At 42.0% G+C, this 13,941-nt stretch overlaps 1 protein-coding gene across 4 annotated transcripts in view; it reads left to right on the top strand.

The window, feature by feature from the left end:
• sphkap (SPHK1 interactor, AKAP domain containing) overlaps positions 1-13,941 on the top strand; it is a 228,576-nt gene that overhangs the window by 178,242 nt on the left and 36,393 nt on the right. For all 4 annotated transcript variants that reach the window (XM_067995140.1, XM_067995137.1, XM_067995139.1 and 1 more), the window contains 2 exons: positions 9,015-9,074; positions 10,593-10,730. In XM_067995140.1, coding sequence (XP_067851241.1) covers positions 9,015-9,074; positions 10,593-10,730 — 198 coding nt within the window. The remainder of the gene's footprint in view (positions 1-9,014; positions 9,075-10,592; positions 10,731-13,941) is intronic.

The following is a 13,941-nucleotide window of genomic DNA, read 5'->3' as shown; positions in this document are numbered from 1 at the left end:
CCATACAAACAAAGACTTACCTGAACATGTCCTCTCCCTAGCTGGTCTCCCGTACGACTGAGACCAGCCTGTCAATCAGGCCGGTCAGTCGGACAGCAAACCGACAAAAAAAAAGATGTCCTTACGTCAAAATCGTAAGGATATCCGGGAAATCCGTACTTCTGAGTTTCCCATCCGCAATGTGACCCCCCCGCCCCCTTCCCGGCTCGCAATCAAAATCATGCCCCATATCCCCATCTGAGCCTCATATCCCTTAACACATTTGGTTAACAAAAATCTATCAATCTCAGATTTAAAATTAACAATTGAGCTAGCATCAACTGTCGTTTGTGAAAGAGAGTTCCAAACTTCTCCCACCCTTTGCGTGTAGAAGTGTTTCCTAACTTCACTCCTGAAAGTCCTGGCTCTAATTTTTAGGCTATGTCCCCTCGTCCTAGACTCCCCAACTAGTGGAAATAGTTTCTCTCTATCGACTCTATCAGTTCCCCTTAATATCTTGAAAACTTCGATCAAATCACCCCTTAATCCTCTAAATTCCATTATAACTTTCCCATTTCATGTCGTACAATGTGAATGTTTACATCTTGTCTTGTTGATAACATGTCGGCATGTGTATCTTTAGGGTAGTATTATAGCTGGTGAAGTTTCTCTGTACAGCATGCTCCTTCATCTTATACTGAATACTGAAATATTAACACAGTAATGATTAATACACTTCAAGTGGTATATAGCCAATAGAATAATCTCATTCTACATTTATAGGTACAAAAGAAGTCATTAGAGCTGAATCATTACAGTTCTTTTTGATGTGCCATGTATTTTTTAGTAGGAAAGGGTACATGTGTCTATAGGAAATTCAGAGTTCTTTCTAGAGCAACCCAACATAGTATAAGTCAGGGAGGAAAAGAGCACTTTACAAAGTTAGTCCAGAAGTTACACACAGGATTTAGTAGGTGTAAAATGTATGTTGTATTTGTGTAGCCAAATGAGGTGTTTTTATTTTAGTCTTTGACCCTTGTAATTTATAAATAACCTGGGTGAAGGTATCAAAAGTAAGTTGGTAAATAATAAAATGGATAATAAATGGATGTAAAGCAAATAATAAGAAACAATGCAACTAAATTCAAAATAATTTCAATCCTTTCTAAAACTAAACTAGTAGGTGACAAACGCATCTCGATGTAAAATAATTAGCAAGGGAGCAAAGGACTAAATTAAGGAGCATGTACTGAATGGACTCATTGAACCCATCAGTCCAGTAAATGGGTGAACTGAAAATATTCAAACAGGATTTCGTGCATCATTACCTGCTAGTCTGGGACAAATGGCCAAAATCAGAGACACTTTATTTTAGTACACATAACAGCATGAAAATTCATTTAACCTAATATTTTAATATTTATATTGTGTATGTGCTTCTGATGAGTTTAATGCATTGTTACAACGTCGATATGTTTGCATAGTTTTATTGCACATTTAATGTGAAATTGGATTGCAATGCATATAAAAAAGTTAAGTACAAGAAAATGTTATTCAGCCCCTCCAAGCTCATCCTTCTAGTATCCTAACTCTCCCACTGTGGGACCCAGCTACATTTTCAGTGTCCCTAATGTTTATAGAGCCCATTTTCCTCTGAAGTTATGCAGGTTTCCCAGCTTAACTCCAGCAGGTTTCCCATTGTAGTGACAGTGGGTGTTTAACACCACTGTCCTGATATGGGCAGGTGTACTCCAGGACATGTCAATTATGAGAAAATGTTATATAATCTATTTCCTGTCATTAACTCTGCAGCACTGTTTAATGCTAGTAATGTTAGTATGTCCTGGGCATCCAAATTGCTATGATAGGGGAAGAGGGGATTCATGGGGTGATCAATTACACTCCTTCTGCCCAGAATTTTTGAAAATTAAAAAAACACAAAAATATTCTTCAGGTGACTCAGGCAGCATGCCATGCCCCACTGCAGCAGGCACCCAAGGCCTGCAGTGATTTCCAACCATCCCTTAAGGCAGCTTCCTCAATGTAGGCAGGAACTCTCGCGAGAGCCCACCAAATTATATAAGTCAGGCTGACAGCAGGAATCAGTCAGGGTCAGCAACACAGCTGTAGGGCAGGGGAAGTTCCACCTCTCCGAAATTGTGGCAGCAACTTAATTATTTGTTTACATCAGTCAGCAAGACCATAAAAAGGGCACAATCTATCACTATTAACTTTATCATAACCCTTCATATGTTTGAAGACCTCAATCAGATCACTTTTTAACCTTCTCAGCTCTAGGGGAAAAAAGCCATAATTTCTCAAGTTTCCCATCAAAACTGTAACCCATCAGCTCTGCTAACATTCTAGTAAATCTATCCTGAACCTTTTTCATTACTTTTATATCCTTCTACAAAAGACTGCACACATTACCCCAACTTTGTGAAGGGTAGGTCATGTCCAACTAATCCAGTTGAATTTTTTGAGGAGATTGTTAGCATTAGATGGATGTTGTCTATTTGAACTTCCATAAGGCATTTAATAAGGTTTCGCACAAGAGATTATTTGCAAAAATGAGACCACACAGAACTGGAGGTAAGCTTGTGACATGGGCCAATAATTGATTAAGCGGTAGGAAACAGAGTTAGGGATGAGGGGAACGAATGTTCTCTGATTGGCAAGTGGTGTTCACTGAGAATCTGTACTGGGGTCTCAGCTTCTCACCATATATATTAATGACTTGGATGAAGGAACAGAGTTTTATATCCAAGTTTGCAGATGACGCTAAGTTAGGAGGCACAGTAGGTTGTGTGGATGGGAGCAGAAAGTTACAAAGGGACACAGACAGACTAAATGAGTGGGCAAAACTATGGCAGATAGAATTCAGTGTGGGGAAGTGTGAGGTCATTAACTTTGGATCTGAGAAAGACAAATCGGAATATTTTCTTATTGTGAGAAACTAGGAACAGTGGTGGAGCAAAGAGGTTTAGGTATCAGTGTACACAAATCACTAAAAGCTAGTGCACCGATACAAAAACTTAGAATCATAGAATGGTTACAGCACAGAAGGAGGCCATTTGGCCCATCGAGCCTGTGCTGGCTCTTTGTAAGAGCAATCCAGTTAGTCTCATTCCCCCGTTCTTTCCCCATAGCCCTGCAAATTTTTTCCCTTCGAGTATTTATCCAATTCCTTTTTGAAAGTTCCTGGCAGTGGCGGGCCTCCTCCTGGCGTTGGAGATCCTGATGTTAGCCTGCCCTGCATAACTAATGACCTCCCCAACCCAGGTAACTGGGTCAGGGTCATGCCAGGTCAGGTGGCAGGCAGCAAGTGGAAGTCCCTCCTTAATCGTCGACTGGCCGCAAACTTGCCCCGGAAGAAAATCCATGTCAGCAGACCTCGCACCCGTGATATGCTCCTCCTGCAAGATGTGGGAAGTCATGGACACTACCAGTGTCCCTGCCGACCATGTGTGCGGGAAGTGTGTCCACCTGCAGCTACTGACCGATCGTATCTCGGAGCTGGAGCTGCGGGTGGACTCACTGTGGAGCATTCGCGATGCAGAGAAACTCGTGGATTGCACGTTTAGCGAGTTGGTCACACCGCAGGTAAAGGGTATACAGGCAGGAAGTGAATGGGTGACCACCAGGAAGAGTAAGAGATGCAGGCAGGTAGTGCAGGGGTCCCCTGTGGCCATCCCCCTCTCAAACAGATATGCCACTTTGGATGCTGTTGGGGGGGATGACTTATCAGGGGAAGGCAGCAGCAGCCAACTTCCTGGCACCACGGGTAGCTCTGCTGCACAGGCTGGGAGGAAAAAGAGTGGCAGAGCTATAGTGATAGGGGACTCAATTGTAAGGGGAATAGACAGGCGTTTCTGCGGCCGCAACCGAGACTCCAGGATGGTGTGTTGCCTCCCTGGTGCAAGGATCAAGGATGTCTCGGAGCGGCTACAGAACATTTTGGAGGGGGAGGGCGAACAGCCAGCTGTCGTGGTGCACATAGGCACCAACGATATAGGTAAAAAAGGGGATGAGGTCCTAAAAGCAGAATATAGGGAGTTAGGAGGTAAATTAAAAAATAGGACCTCAAAGGTAGTAATCTCAGGATTGCTGCCAGTGCCACGTGCTAGTCAGAGTAGAAATAGGAGGATATTTCAAATGAATACGTGGCTAGAGGAATGGTGCAAGGGGGAGGGATTCAAATTCCTGGGACACTGGAAACGGTTCTGGGGGAGGTGGGACCAGTACAAACCGGATGGTCTGCACCTGGGCAGGGCCGGGACTGCTGTCCTAGGAGGAGTGTTTGCTAGTGCTGTTGGGGAGGGTTTAAACTAAAGTGGCAGGGGGTTGGGAACCTGAGCAGGGAGAGAGAGGAAAGCGTAACAGGAAGGGACAGAAGGTATGGAGTAATAGGTAAAGTGTTAAAAAAGGAAAAAGCAGGAACTAAGCGTCACAAAACAGATTTGAAAGTTCTTTATCTGAATGCACGTAGCATTCGTAATAAAATGGACGAGTTAACGGCACAAATAACTACGTATGGGTATGATCTTGTGGCCATTACAGAAACATGGCTGCAGGGTGACAACGACTGGGAATTAAATATGCCAGGGTATTTAACAATCAGGAAGGACAGGCAGGAAGGAAGGGGAGGTGGGGTGGCTATGTTAATAAAGGAAGGAATCACTGTAATACAGAGAAATGATATTGGGACAAAGCATCAAGATAATGAAACAGTTTGGGTGGAGATAAGGAATAATAAGGGAAAAAAAACATTAGTGGGCGTAGTATATAGGCCTCCTAATAGTTGCAACTCTGCTGGAAGAAGTATTAATCAGGAGATAGTCGGGGCATGTAATAAGGGAACAGCCATAATTATGGGGGATTTTAATTATCATATTAACTGGACAAATCAAATTGGGCAGAGCAGCCTTGAGGACGAGTTCATTGAGTGCATCAGGGATGGATTTCTTGAGCAGTATGTAACTGATCCTACAAGGGGGCAGGCAACCTTGGACCTGGTCCTGTGTAATGAGTCAGGATTAATTAATAATGTCCTAGTTAAGGATCCCCTTGGAACGAGCGACCACAACATGGTTGAATTCCATATCCAATTAGAGGGTGAGAAGGTTGATTCTCAAACAAGCGTACTGAGCTTGAATAAAGGAGACTATGATGGTATGAGAGCGGAATTGATTAAAGTGGACTGGGAAAATAGATTAAAGGGTAAGACGGTACATGAGCAGTGGTGTTCATTTAGGGAGTTATTTTACAACTTTCAAAATAAATATATTCCACTGAGGAAAAAAGGGTGTAAAAGAAATGACAGCCATCCGTGGCTAAGTAAAGAAATCAAGGATAGTATCCGACTAAAAACAAGGACATATAAGGTAGCCAAACTTAGTGGGAGGATAGAAGATTGGGAATTCTTCAAAAGACAGCAAAAAGTAACTAAAGGATTGATTAAGAAAGGGAAGTTAGATTATGAAAAGAAATTAGCAAAAAATATAAAAACAGATAGCAAGAGTTTCTATAGTTATATAAAAAGAAAAAGGGTGGCTAAGGCAAACATAGGTCCCTTAGAGGATGAGACCGGGAAATTAATGGTGAGAAACATGGAGATGGCAAAAATGCTGAACAAATATTTTGTTTCAGTCTTTACAGTAGAGGACACTAAGAATATCCCAACACTGGACAAACAGGGGACTCTCGGGGGGGAGGAGCTAAATACGATTAAAATCACTCAGGAGATGGTACTCAGTAAAATAATGGGACTCAAGGCGGATAAATCCCCTGGACCTGATGGCTTCCATCCTAGGGTCTTGAGGGAAGTGGCAGTAGGGATTGTGGATGCTTTGGTGATAGTTTTCCAAAATTCCCTGGACTCAGGAGAGGTCCCGGCAGATTGGAAAACTGCTAATGTAACACCGTTATTTAAAAAGGGTAGTAGGCAGAAGGCTGGAAATTATAGGCCAGTTAGCTTAACATCTGTGGTGGGTAAAATTTTGGAGTCTATTATTAAGGAGACAGTAACGGAACATTTAGATAAGCATAATTTAATAGGACAAAGTCAGCATGGCTTTATGAAGGGGAAGTCATGTCTGACAAATTTGCTTGAGTTCTTCGAGGATATAACGTATAGGGTGGATAAAGGGGAACCAGTGGACATAGTGTATTTAGACTTCCAGAAGGCATTCGACAAGGTGCCACATAAAAGATTATTACTTAAGATAAAAAATCACGGGATTGGGGGTAATATTCTGGCATGGGTGGAGGATTGGTTATCGAACAGGAAGCAGAGAGTTGGGATAAATGGTTCATTTTCGGACTGGCAACCAGTAACCAGTGGTGTTCCACAGGGGTCGGTGCTGGGTCCCCAACTCTTTACAATCTATATTAACGATTTGGAGGAGGGGACCGAGTGCAACATATCAAAATTTGCAGATGATACAAAGATGGGAGGGAAAGTAGAGAGTGAGGAGGACATAAAAAACCTGCAAGGGGATATAGACAGGCTGGGTGAGTGGGCGGAGATTTGGCAGATGCAATACAATATTGGAAAATGTGAGGTTATGCACTTTGGCAGGAAAAATCAGAGAGCAAGTTATTTTCTTAATGGCGAGAGACTGGAAAGTAGTGCAGTACAAAGGGATCTGGGGGTCCTAGTGCAAGAAAATCAAAAAGTTGGTATGCAGGTGCAGCAGGTGATCAAGAAAGCCAACGGAATGTTGGCTTCTATTGCTAGGGGGATAGAATATAAAAACAAGGAGGTATTGCTGCAGTTATATAAGGTATTGGTGAGACCGCACCTGGAATACTGCATACAGTTTTGGTCTCCATACTTAAGAAAAGACATACTTGCTCTCGAGGCAGTACAAAGAAGGTTCACTCGGTTAATCCCGGGGATGAGGGGGCGGACATATGAGGAGAGGTTGAGTAGATTGGGACTCTACTCATTGGAGTTCAGAAGAATGAGAGGCGATCTTATTGAAACATATAAGATTGTGAAGGGTCTTGATCGGGTGGATGCAGTAAGGATGTTCCCAAAGATGGGTGAAACTAGAACTAGGGGGCATAATCTTAGAATAAGGGGCCACTCTTTCAAAACTGAGATGAGGAGAAACTTCTTCACTCAGAGGGTAGTGGGTCTGTGGAATTTGCTGCCCCAGGAAGCTGTGGAAGCTACATCATTAGATAAATTTAAAACAGAAATAGACAGTTTCCTAGAAGTAAAGGGAATTAGGGGTTATGGGGAGCGGGCAGGAAATTGGACATGAAGCTGAGTTCGGATCGGTCAATGCCCTGTGGGTGGCGGAGAGGGCCCAGGGGCTATGTGGCCGGGTCCTGCTCCGACTTCTTGTGTTCTTTAGATTTGTGGTTGGGATCAGATCAGCCATGATCTTATTGAATGGCGGAGCAGGCTCGAGGGGCCGATTGGCCTACTCCTGCTCCAATTTCTTATGTTCTTATGTTCTTATTATAACATGATTATCTATTTTAATCAATGACTCTAGTTCCCTGATTTTGTTTCTTATACTCTGCATTTATATATTTTTTTTTAAATTTGGATTCCCTTGGTTTGGCAATTTTTCCTTTTAATTCCCTCCTATATCTCGATTCTTTTTCTAATTTTACTGTCTTGTTCTATATAACCACATTCAAACTTTCTACCTCTTTATTACCTACACACCTAGAACTTACTTTCCCTTCCATGCTGCCTAATTTATTCTCATATTTATCCTCTTTCTCCTGTCATACTAGTTTAAATCCACCCCAAAGCTCTGGTTAATCTCCCTAGGGGGGAACATAGGAACAGGAGTAGGCCATTCAGTCCCTCGAGCCTGTTCTGCCATTCAATTAGATCATGGCTGATCTGTATGTTAACTCCATCTTCCCGCCGTGGTCACGTAACCTTTAATTCCCTTGCCTAACAAAAATCTATTAATCTCAGTTTTCAAATTTTCAATTGAACTAGTCTCAACAGCTTTTTGGGGGAGAGAGTTCCAGATTTCCACAACCCTTTGTGTGAAAAAGTGCTTTCTGACATCACCGCTGAACAGACTAGCTCTAATTTTAAGGTTGTGCCCCCTTGTTCTGGACTCTCCCACCAGAGGAAATAGTTTCTCTTTATCTACTCTATCAAATCTTTTAATCATCTGAAACACCTTGATTAGATCACCCCTTAATCTTCTCTTCATCTTAATCAGAGACATCAGTCTTAGTTCTGTTCAGGTGTCCCATTAGTACTGCTCACTCCATTACTGGTCCAAATGGTCCAAGAATCTGAACCCTTCCCTCCACTCTACAGCACATCTTTTGCCTCTCATTTAACCCCTCCTCTCCTCCTCAATCTGTCTTTTCCTAAGATTGCTACTAGTGCCACACAGTGGCCAGTGCATATATCCTTACCATTTATTATTTCCATTTATTATTTTATATACCTTGAGGTCCTCACTTAGCCATCTTATTTCCAAACTATAGAGCTTAAGCTTCTCTAATCTTTCCTCATAGATCATGTCCTTTACACTTGGAATCATTCTTGTTGCCCTTCTCTGCACCCTCCCAATGTATGTATATGTTTTTTGTGGTGTGGCGACTAAAATTGAACACAGTGTATTGTAAAGCCTTGGCATAATTTCTGGAAACTAGTACTCTCTGTTCTGGCTATATAGGGGTCATTTTCAATCTGTGCTCCCAGCACGGAGCTTCGCCTGCTAGTCGCACACATGGGGAATTCAGATCCATGCGCCACATGGTTGGCTTGAATTAGTAGAACTTGCAATCAAATCCTTTCTGTAACTGCGTGCATAGTTCATTTTTAGAATTACAATTTTGGTGACTAGTTGGTCTGTTTACTTCCACACCCCACAGCCACCCCATGGCAGCTGCAGTAAGCTCAGACTTGTCATCCTCTGCCCACTAACAGCTGGATGAAAAAGCTTTGCCATAATTAGTTGGCCTGATGACCAAAAACCATGTTGACCTTGTTAAGCTCTGACTATGAGTGCTCTCGAGCTGAATTCAATTATTTTTTTCTCTAGATCTGTTTTGTGAATCTTGACGGAGTGGATACAAAGAGGAATAGTAAAGAATTGCAACAGGTAAGAGAACACAGGTAAAATTATTCCTGCAAAACTAGGGCACAGAAATTGCACTGTGGAATATTGGCCTATGAGTGCTTAACATGTTTGTTTGAATTTCCCAGCAGAGACATTAGCCTATTTATTTTAAACAGGTAAACACCCTCATTAAAATAGTGGGGACAGGTATTTCAGGTCAGCATGTTAACCATTTGTGTAAGTGAATAATTTTAGGGCTTAGGGAGAGACAGGACTAAGATCCGGATCTGGTGAAATTTGCTTCTGAATATTCATTTTGTCAGTTAACTATTGAATACATTTTTATTCTGTGAAAATTATTAATGAATTAAATCGATTTCATTCACTAAATGCTGCATGATTTTGAAATTTTAAAAAATAAAGAAAATTGCTGTGAAACAGAAATCTCCAGGCCAGTGCCATCCTGAATATATGTGTGTTCCGGTGAAAGGGTTAAAAAGTTCAATTTCAGGGAGGATTCTGAAATCTCAGCATGATGCTGAATGATGTTTATAGAATGAATATATCCCATCTCTGTCACCTCATTAGATAATATTTAAAAGAAGATTGCAAGGAACCCCCATATAATATAATTTACCAGTAATTTCACACACCATTGCACTGCATTAATAGGCCCACTTAGCTATTGATTTGTGGATGTAGAAAACAGCAACGGAAGTGCAATATGTTCTGAACAATTCTATGGTCATCACCAACCAAAGCTCCAATAAATGAACACAGTTGCACATGATGAACTTGGAGATGGTAAATGCATACAGACGTGTCTCACATTTTTACCACATTTTGAGTTGTTGCATTTTGAGTCCTCTATAGATATCCTCCTGCCACATACTAGGCTCAGGGAAGGTCAGGGAAAGTGACCTGTTGCATCCCTCTAACATTGCTCTTTAGTCAACAGTAAGGGATGTATGAATTAGTCACTTTACCTACAGGTGATCAATATTGACACTGGGATAAAAAATAGAAAACTATTCCTAATACTGACTTCTCTTACCTTGATGAGCAAAATACGCACTGCCACTGATTGCTAATGCCTCAATGTAAATGTGACACAGAGCTATATAGGCCAGGAAGGTCCTAGCTTCATCCCTGGTTTGTGTAAGTTAGCCAATCTTAGCTGGGATAGTAATTAAGTCTCAGCATCCATGAGCTTAAGAGAGAAAATAAATCTGTCAGGGTTCCTACTCCTGATCACTATCCTTGCCAGTTTACTATTCAGTAATCCTTGCTGAAAGCACAAGTGTGGAACTGACAACCAAAATTGTGTTGTCCACCATTCTCTGTTAAACATAAATCTTTTTGACAACAATAGCTTGTAATTATATAGCGCCATTTGATGTAGCAAAATATCCCACAGTGCATTACAAAGGGGTAGAGCTACTCACAGACATCAAGCATGAACTAGAGGAGTTAGGGGCCAGAAGCATGGTCGAAGAGATAGGTGATGTGTTAACAAATAACATGAGCCACTTTTGTCTGTTTTTGTTTTTGTTTATCTAGAAATTAGTTACTGTCTCCCCTGATCTCCCACACCTCATCAATTCTTTAAACATTTGCCAGATGAAAGATAATGAACTCATCCTTGTGAGTGGATTAATTTCTCCAGGAAGCTGTCATGACAATTTGGACAATTCCCAGGTATGGAGCTTGTGATTCTGTCCTGAAATATCACATTTTGACCATAGGACCCTGGCAAGGGATTTTATTAAACTGTGATCATCAAACCATATCATTGATCAAATTCACAAAAATATTACTCCTCAGAAAATTTGATATAATGTTAAAAAGTAGTCAGAAAGAACTTGAGAAGAACATGGAAAAGCAGTCAGAAAACAAGATTTTAATTTCCACTGAAAATAAACCTCAAAGATTGACCTGGTTGCAACATTTTTTTTATTTGTTCATGGGATGTGGGAGTCGCTGGCAAGGCCAGCATTTATTGCCCATCCCTAATTGCCCTTGAGATGGTGGTGGTGAGCCGCCTTCTTGAACCGCTGCAATCCGTGTAGTGAAGGTTCTCCTAGTGCTGTTAGGTAGGGAGTTCCAGGATTTTGACCCAGCGATGATGAAGGAACGGTGATATATTTCGAAGTCGGGATGTTGTGTGACTTGGAGGGGAACGTGTAGGTAGTGTTGTTCCCATGTGCCTGCTGCCCTTGTCCTTCTAGGTGGTAGAGGTCGCGGATTTGGGAGGTGCTGTCGAAGAAGCCTTGGCGAGTTGCTGCAGTGCATCCCGTAGATGGTAAACACTGCAGCCACGGTGTGCCGATGGTGAAGGGAGTGAATGTTTAGGGTGGTGGATGGGGTGCCAATCAAGCGAGTTGCTTTGTCTTGGATGGTGTCGAGCTTCTTGAGTGTTGTTGGAGCTGCAATCATCCAGGCAAGTGGAGATTATTCCATCACACTCCTGACTTGTGCCTTGTAGATGGTGGGAAGGCTTTGGGGAGTCAGGAGGTGAGTCACTCACCACAGAATACCCAGCCTCTGACTTGGTCTTGTAGCCACAGTATTTATGTGACTGGTCCAGTTAAGTTTCTGGTCAATGGTGACCCCCAGGATGTTGATGGTGGGGGATTTGGTGATGATAATGCCATTGAATGTCAAGGGGAAGTGGTTAGACTCTCTCTTGTTGGAGATGGTCATTGCCTGGCACTTGCCTGGCGCGAAAGTTACTTGCCACTTATCAGCCCAGGCCTGGGTGTTGTCCAGGACTTGTTGCATGTGGGCACGGACTGCTTCATTTTCTGAGGGGTTGCGAATGGAACTGAACACTGTGCAATCATCAACAAACCCCATTTCTGACTTTATGTTGGAATAAGGGACATTGATGAAGCAGCTGAAGATGGTTGGGCCTAGGACACTGCCCTGAGGAACTCCTGCAGCAATGTCCTGGGGCTGAGATGAAACAACCACTACCAACTTCCTTTGTGCTAGGTATGACTCCAGCCACTGGAGAGTATTCCCCCTGATTCCCATTGACTTCAATTTTACTAGGGGTCCTTGGTGCCACACTCGGTCAAATGCTGCCTTGATGTCAAGGGCAGTCTCTGTGTCACTATGTTAATGTCCGATGTCTGAGCTTTCTACAGACTAAAAAAATCAAACCTTACAATTAGTTTTCACTGAATGTGGAGCAAGTATTTTGAAAGTTTCTCTCAAAGTAGATAATTGGGGCTAGGAAGAAGAAGAAATTGAGATGGTTGCATGAGAAGTAAAAATCATTAATAATGAGTACTGACTATAAATTTGTCAAAAGTAGTGATTTTACTTTTAAGACAATTTTTGTTTTAGATTCCCACTTACTGGTCTGCTCTGAGAATGTGCTCAGGTGATATTAGCCATGGGGATTCACTTAGTACCACTCATATCAGTAGCACATCTTCACCAACTTCCCGTCAAAAAAAATGACACTATTGCAATAGCAGGTGCTACTTTGCTAAGTACAGTTGTTAAACTGCTACACAGTGAACCTGTCACAGAATGTTACAGTCACAGTACTGCCTCATAAAAATTCCCTTCCACTTTAATTAATGGCCCGAGAGTTTTATGTTTTAATTAGATAAATTACATTGTAAAATTTCCATAATAATTTGTGATGGTTCATTATATTTTTAATTAGTTTGCCTACATTTTTAATTTGGAATTGTATATCAACAGAACCTGCTGGAAATGCTCTTTACTGTATAGTAGCGGTTATGAACTATTCATCTGTTAAAATAATGAAATTAAACTTTGAAAATGAGCAAATAGGGACATATTTTTCCCCGCAAATCAATATTCACTATAAATGAGTTGTACTGTATACATTCTGGAATTCTGGCCTCAAGGGGAAAAAATACTATTTAAGGGTGTTCAATAATGTAATTAAAATATGAAATACATATTTCATAGTACAGCCAAATGTCAGCTTTATAGTGCTACATCTCGGAAAGATGGCACTAAAATCATTTTTAGCATCTCCAATAAAAGCTAAGAAACAGCATAGACGTCGAACATAACTCTGTGTAAATTAGGAAAATGTGAACAAGGGGCCAAAATTCCTCAGCCCTGCTTTTCCAGTGGATGTGTGGTAGAGAAGGCACCAATGACCTCTTTTCCAGACTCTGCCGGATTGTCTGGAGTTGGGACAGGGCAATCTCATTAGATTGCAGTCAATGGCCACCTATACCAATATCAGCTCTTCTTGGTCACACACCAGGTGGGAGGGGAAGTGGCACTGCTTAGCCACAGCTGATCCCACCAGTTGTTATGTCTTCAATTGGGCCCAGTCAGCTCCCTTTATAAAAGTGATGAGCAGTAGGTTTTATTAGGGATCCAGGCTTGGACCCCCAGATGTATCCCACATCCACCTCTGAACATGTCTGTATGCCGGGTTCATCTTAGCGCCCAGAGCGCTCGGTGTTAGAGAGGCTGAGGCCAACAAAATACCCAGTGCAAGAATTCCCTCCTCCCTGCCCCGCTCTCTCTAATGTCGGGGGGTATGTTTGCAGCAGACAGATGTTCCACCTCAACGAGGCCTCTTGCAAATTCACAACCTGGGCTGTGATCCAGCATATCTCGTTCCTGGATAGTTTCCCTGCAGCGTTGCTGTGCTCCTAGTTGACCTGCGCTGGGGGTGTGCCACTGGCCCCATGGAAATTTAGGGCCCGTGTATTTTAATCCAGCAAACCCACAAAAATACCCCTAAACTACTCCAGTAAACTCAAAATACATCAGTAAACATGCCAAACTGTCTCAGCCAACCCTAACAAAATGTAGCAGATTTCAACTTTGCCTTATTTTAAACTGGCCATATGTATTTAAAAAAGGACAATTCTTTGAAAGCCTTTCAAAACCACCTAACTTTTAA

The sequence above is a fragment of the Heptranchias perlo genome, chromosome 13 (assembly GCF_035084215.1).
Source record: "Heptranchias perlo isolate sHepPer1 chromosome 13, sHepPer1.hap1, whole genome shotgun sequence".
NCBI classification, from domain to species: Eukaryota; Metazoa; Chordata; class Chondrichthyes; order Hexanchiformes; family Hexanchidae; genus Heptranchias; species Heptranchias perlo.
This window is presented reverse-complemented; position numbering and strand designations above follow the sequence as displayed.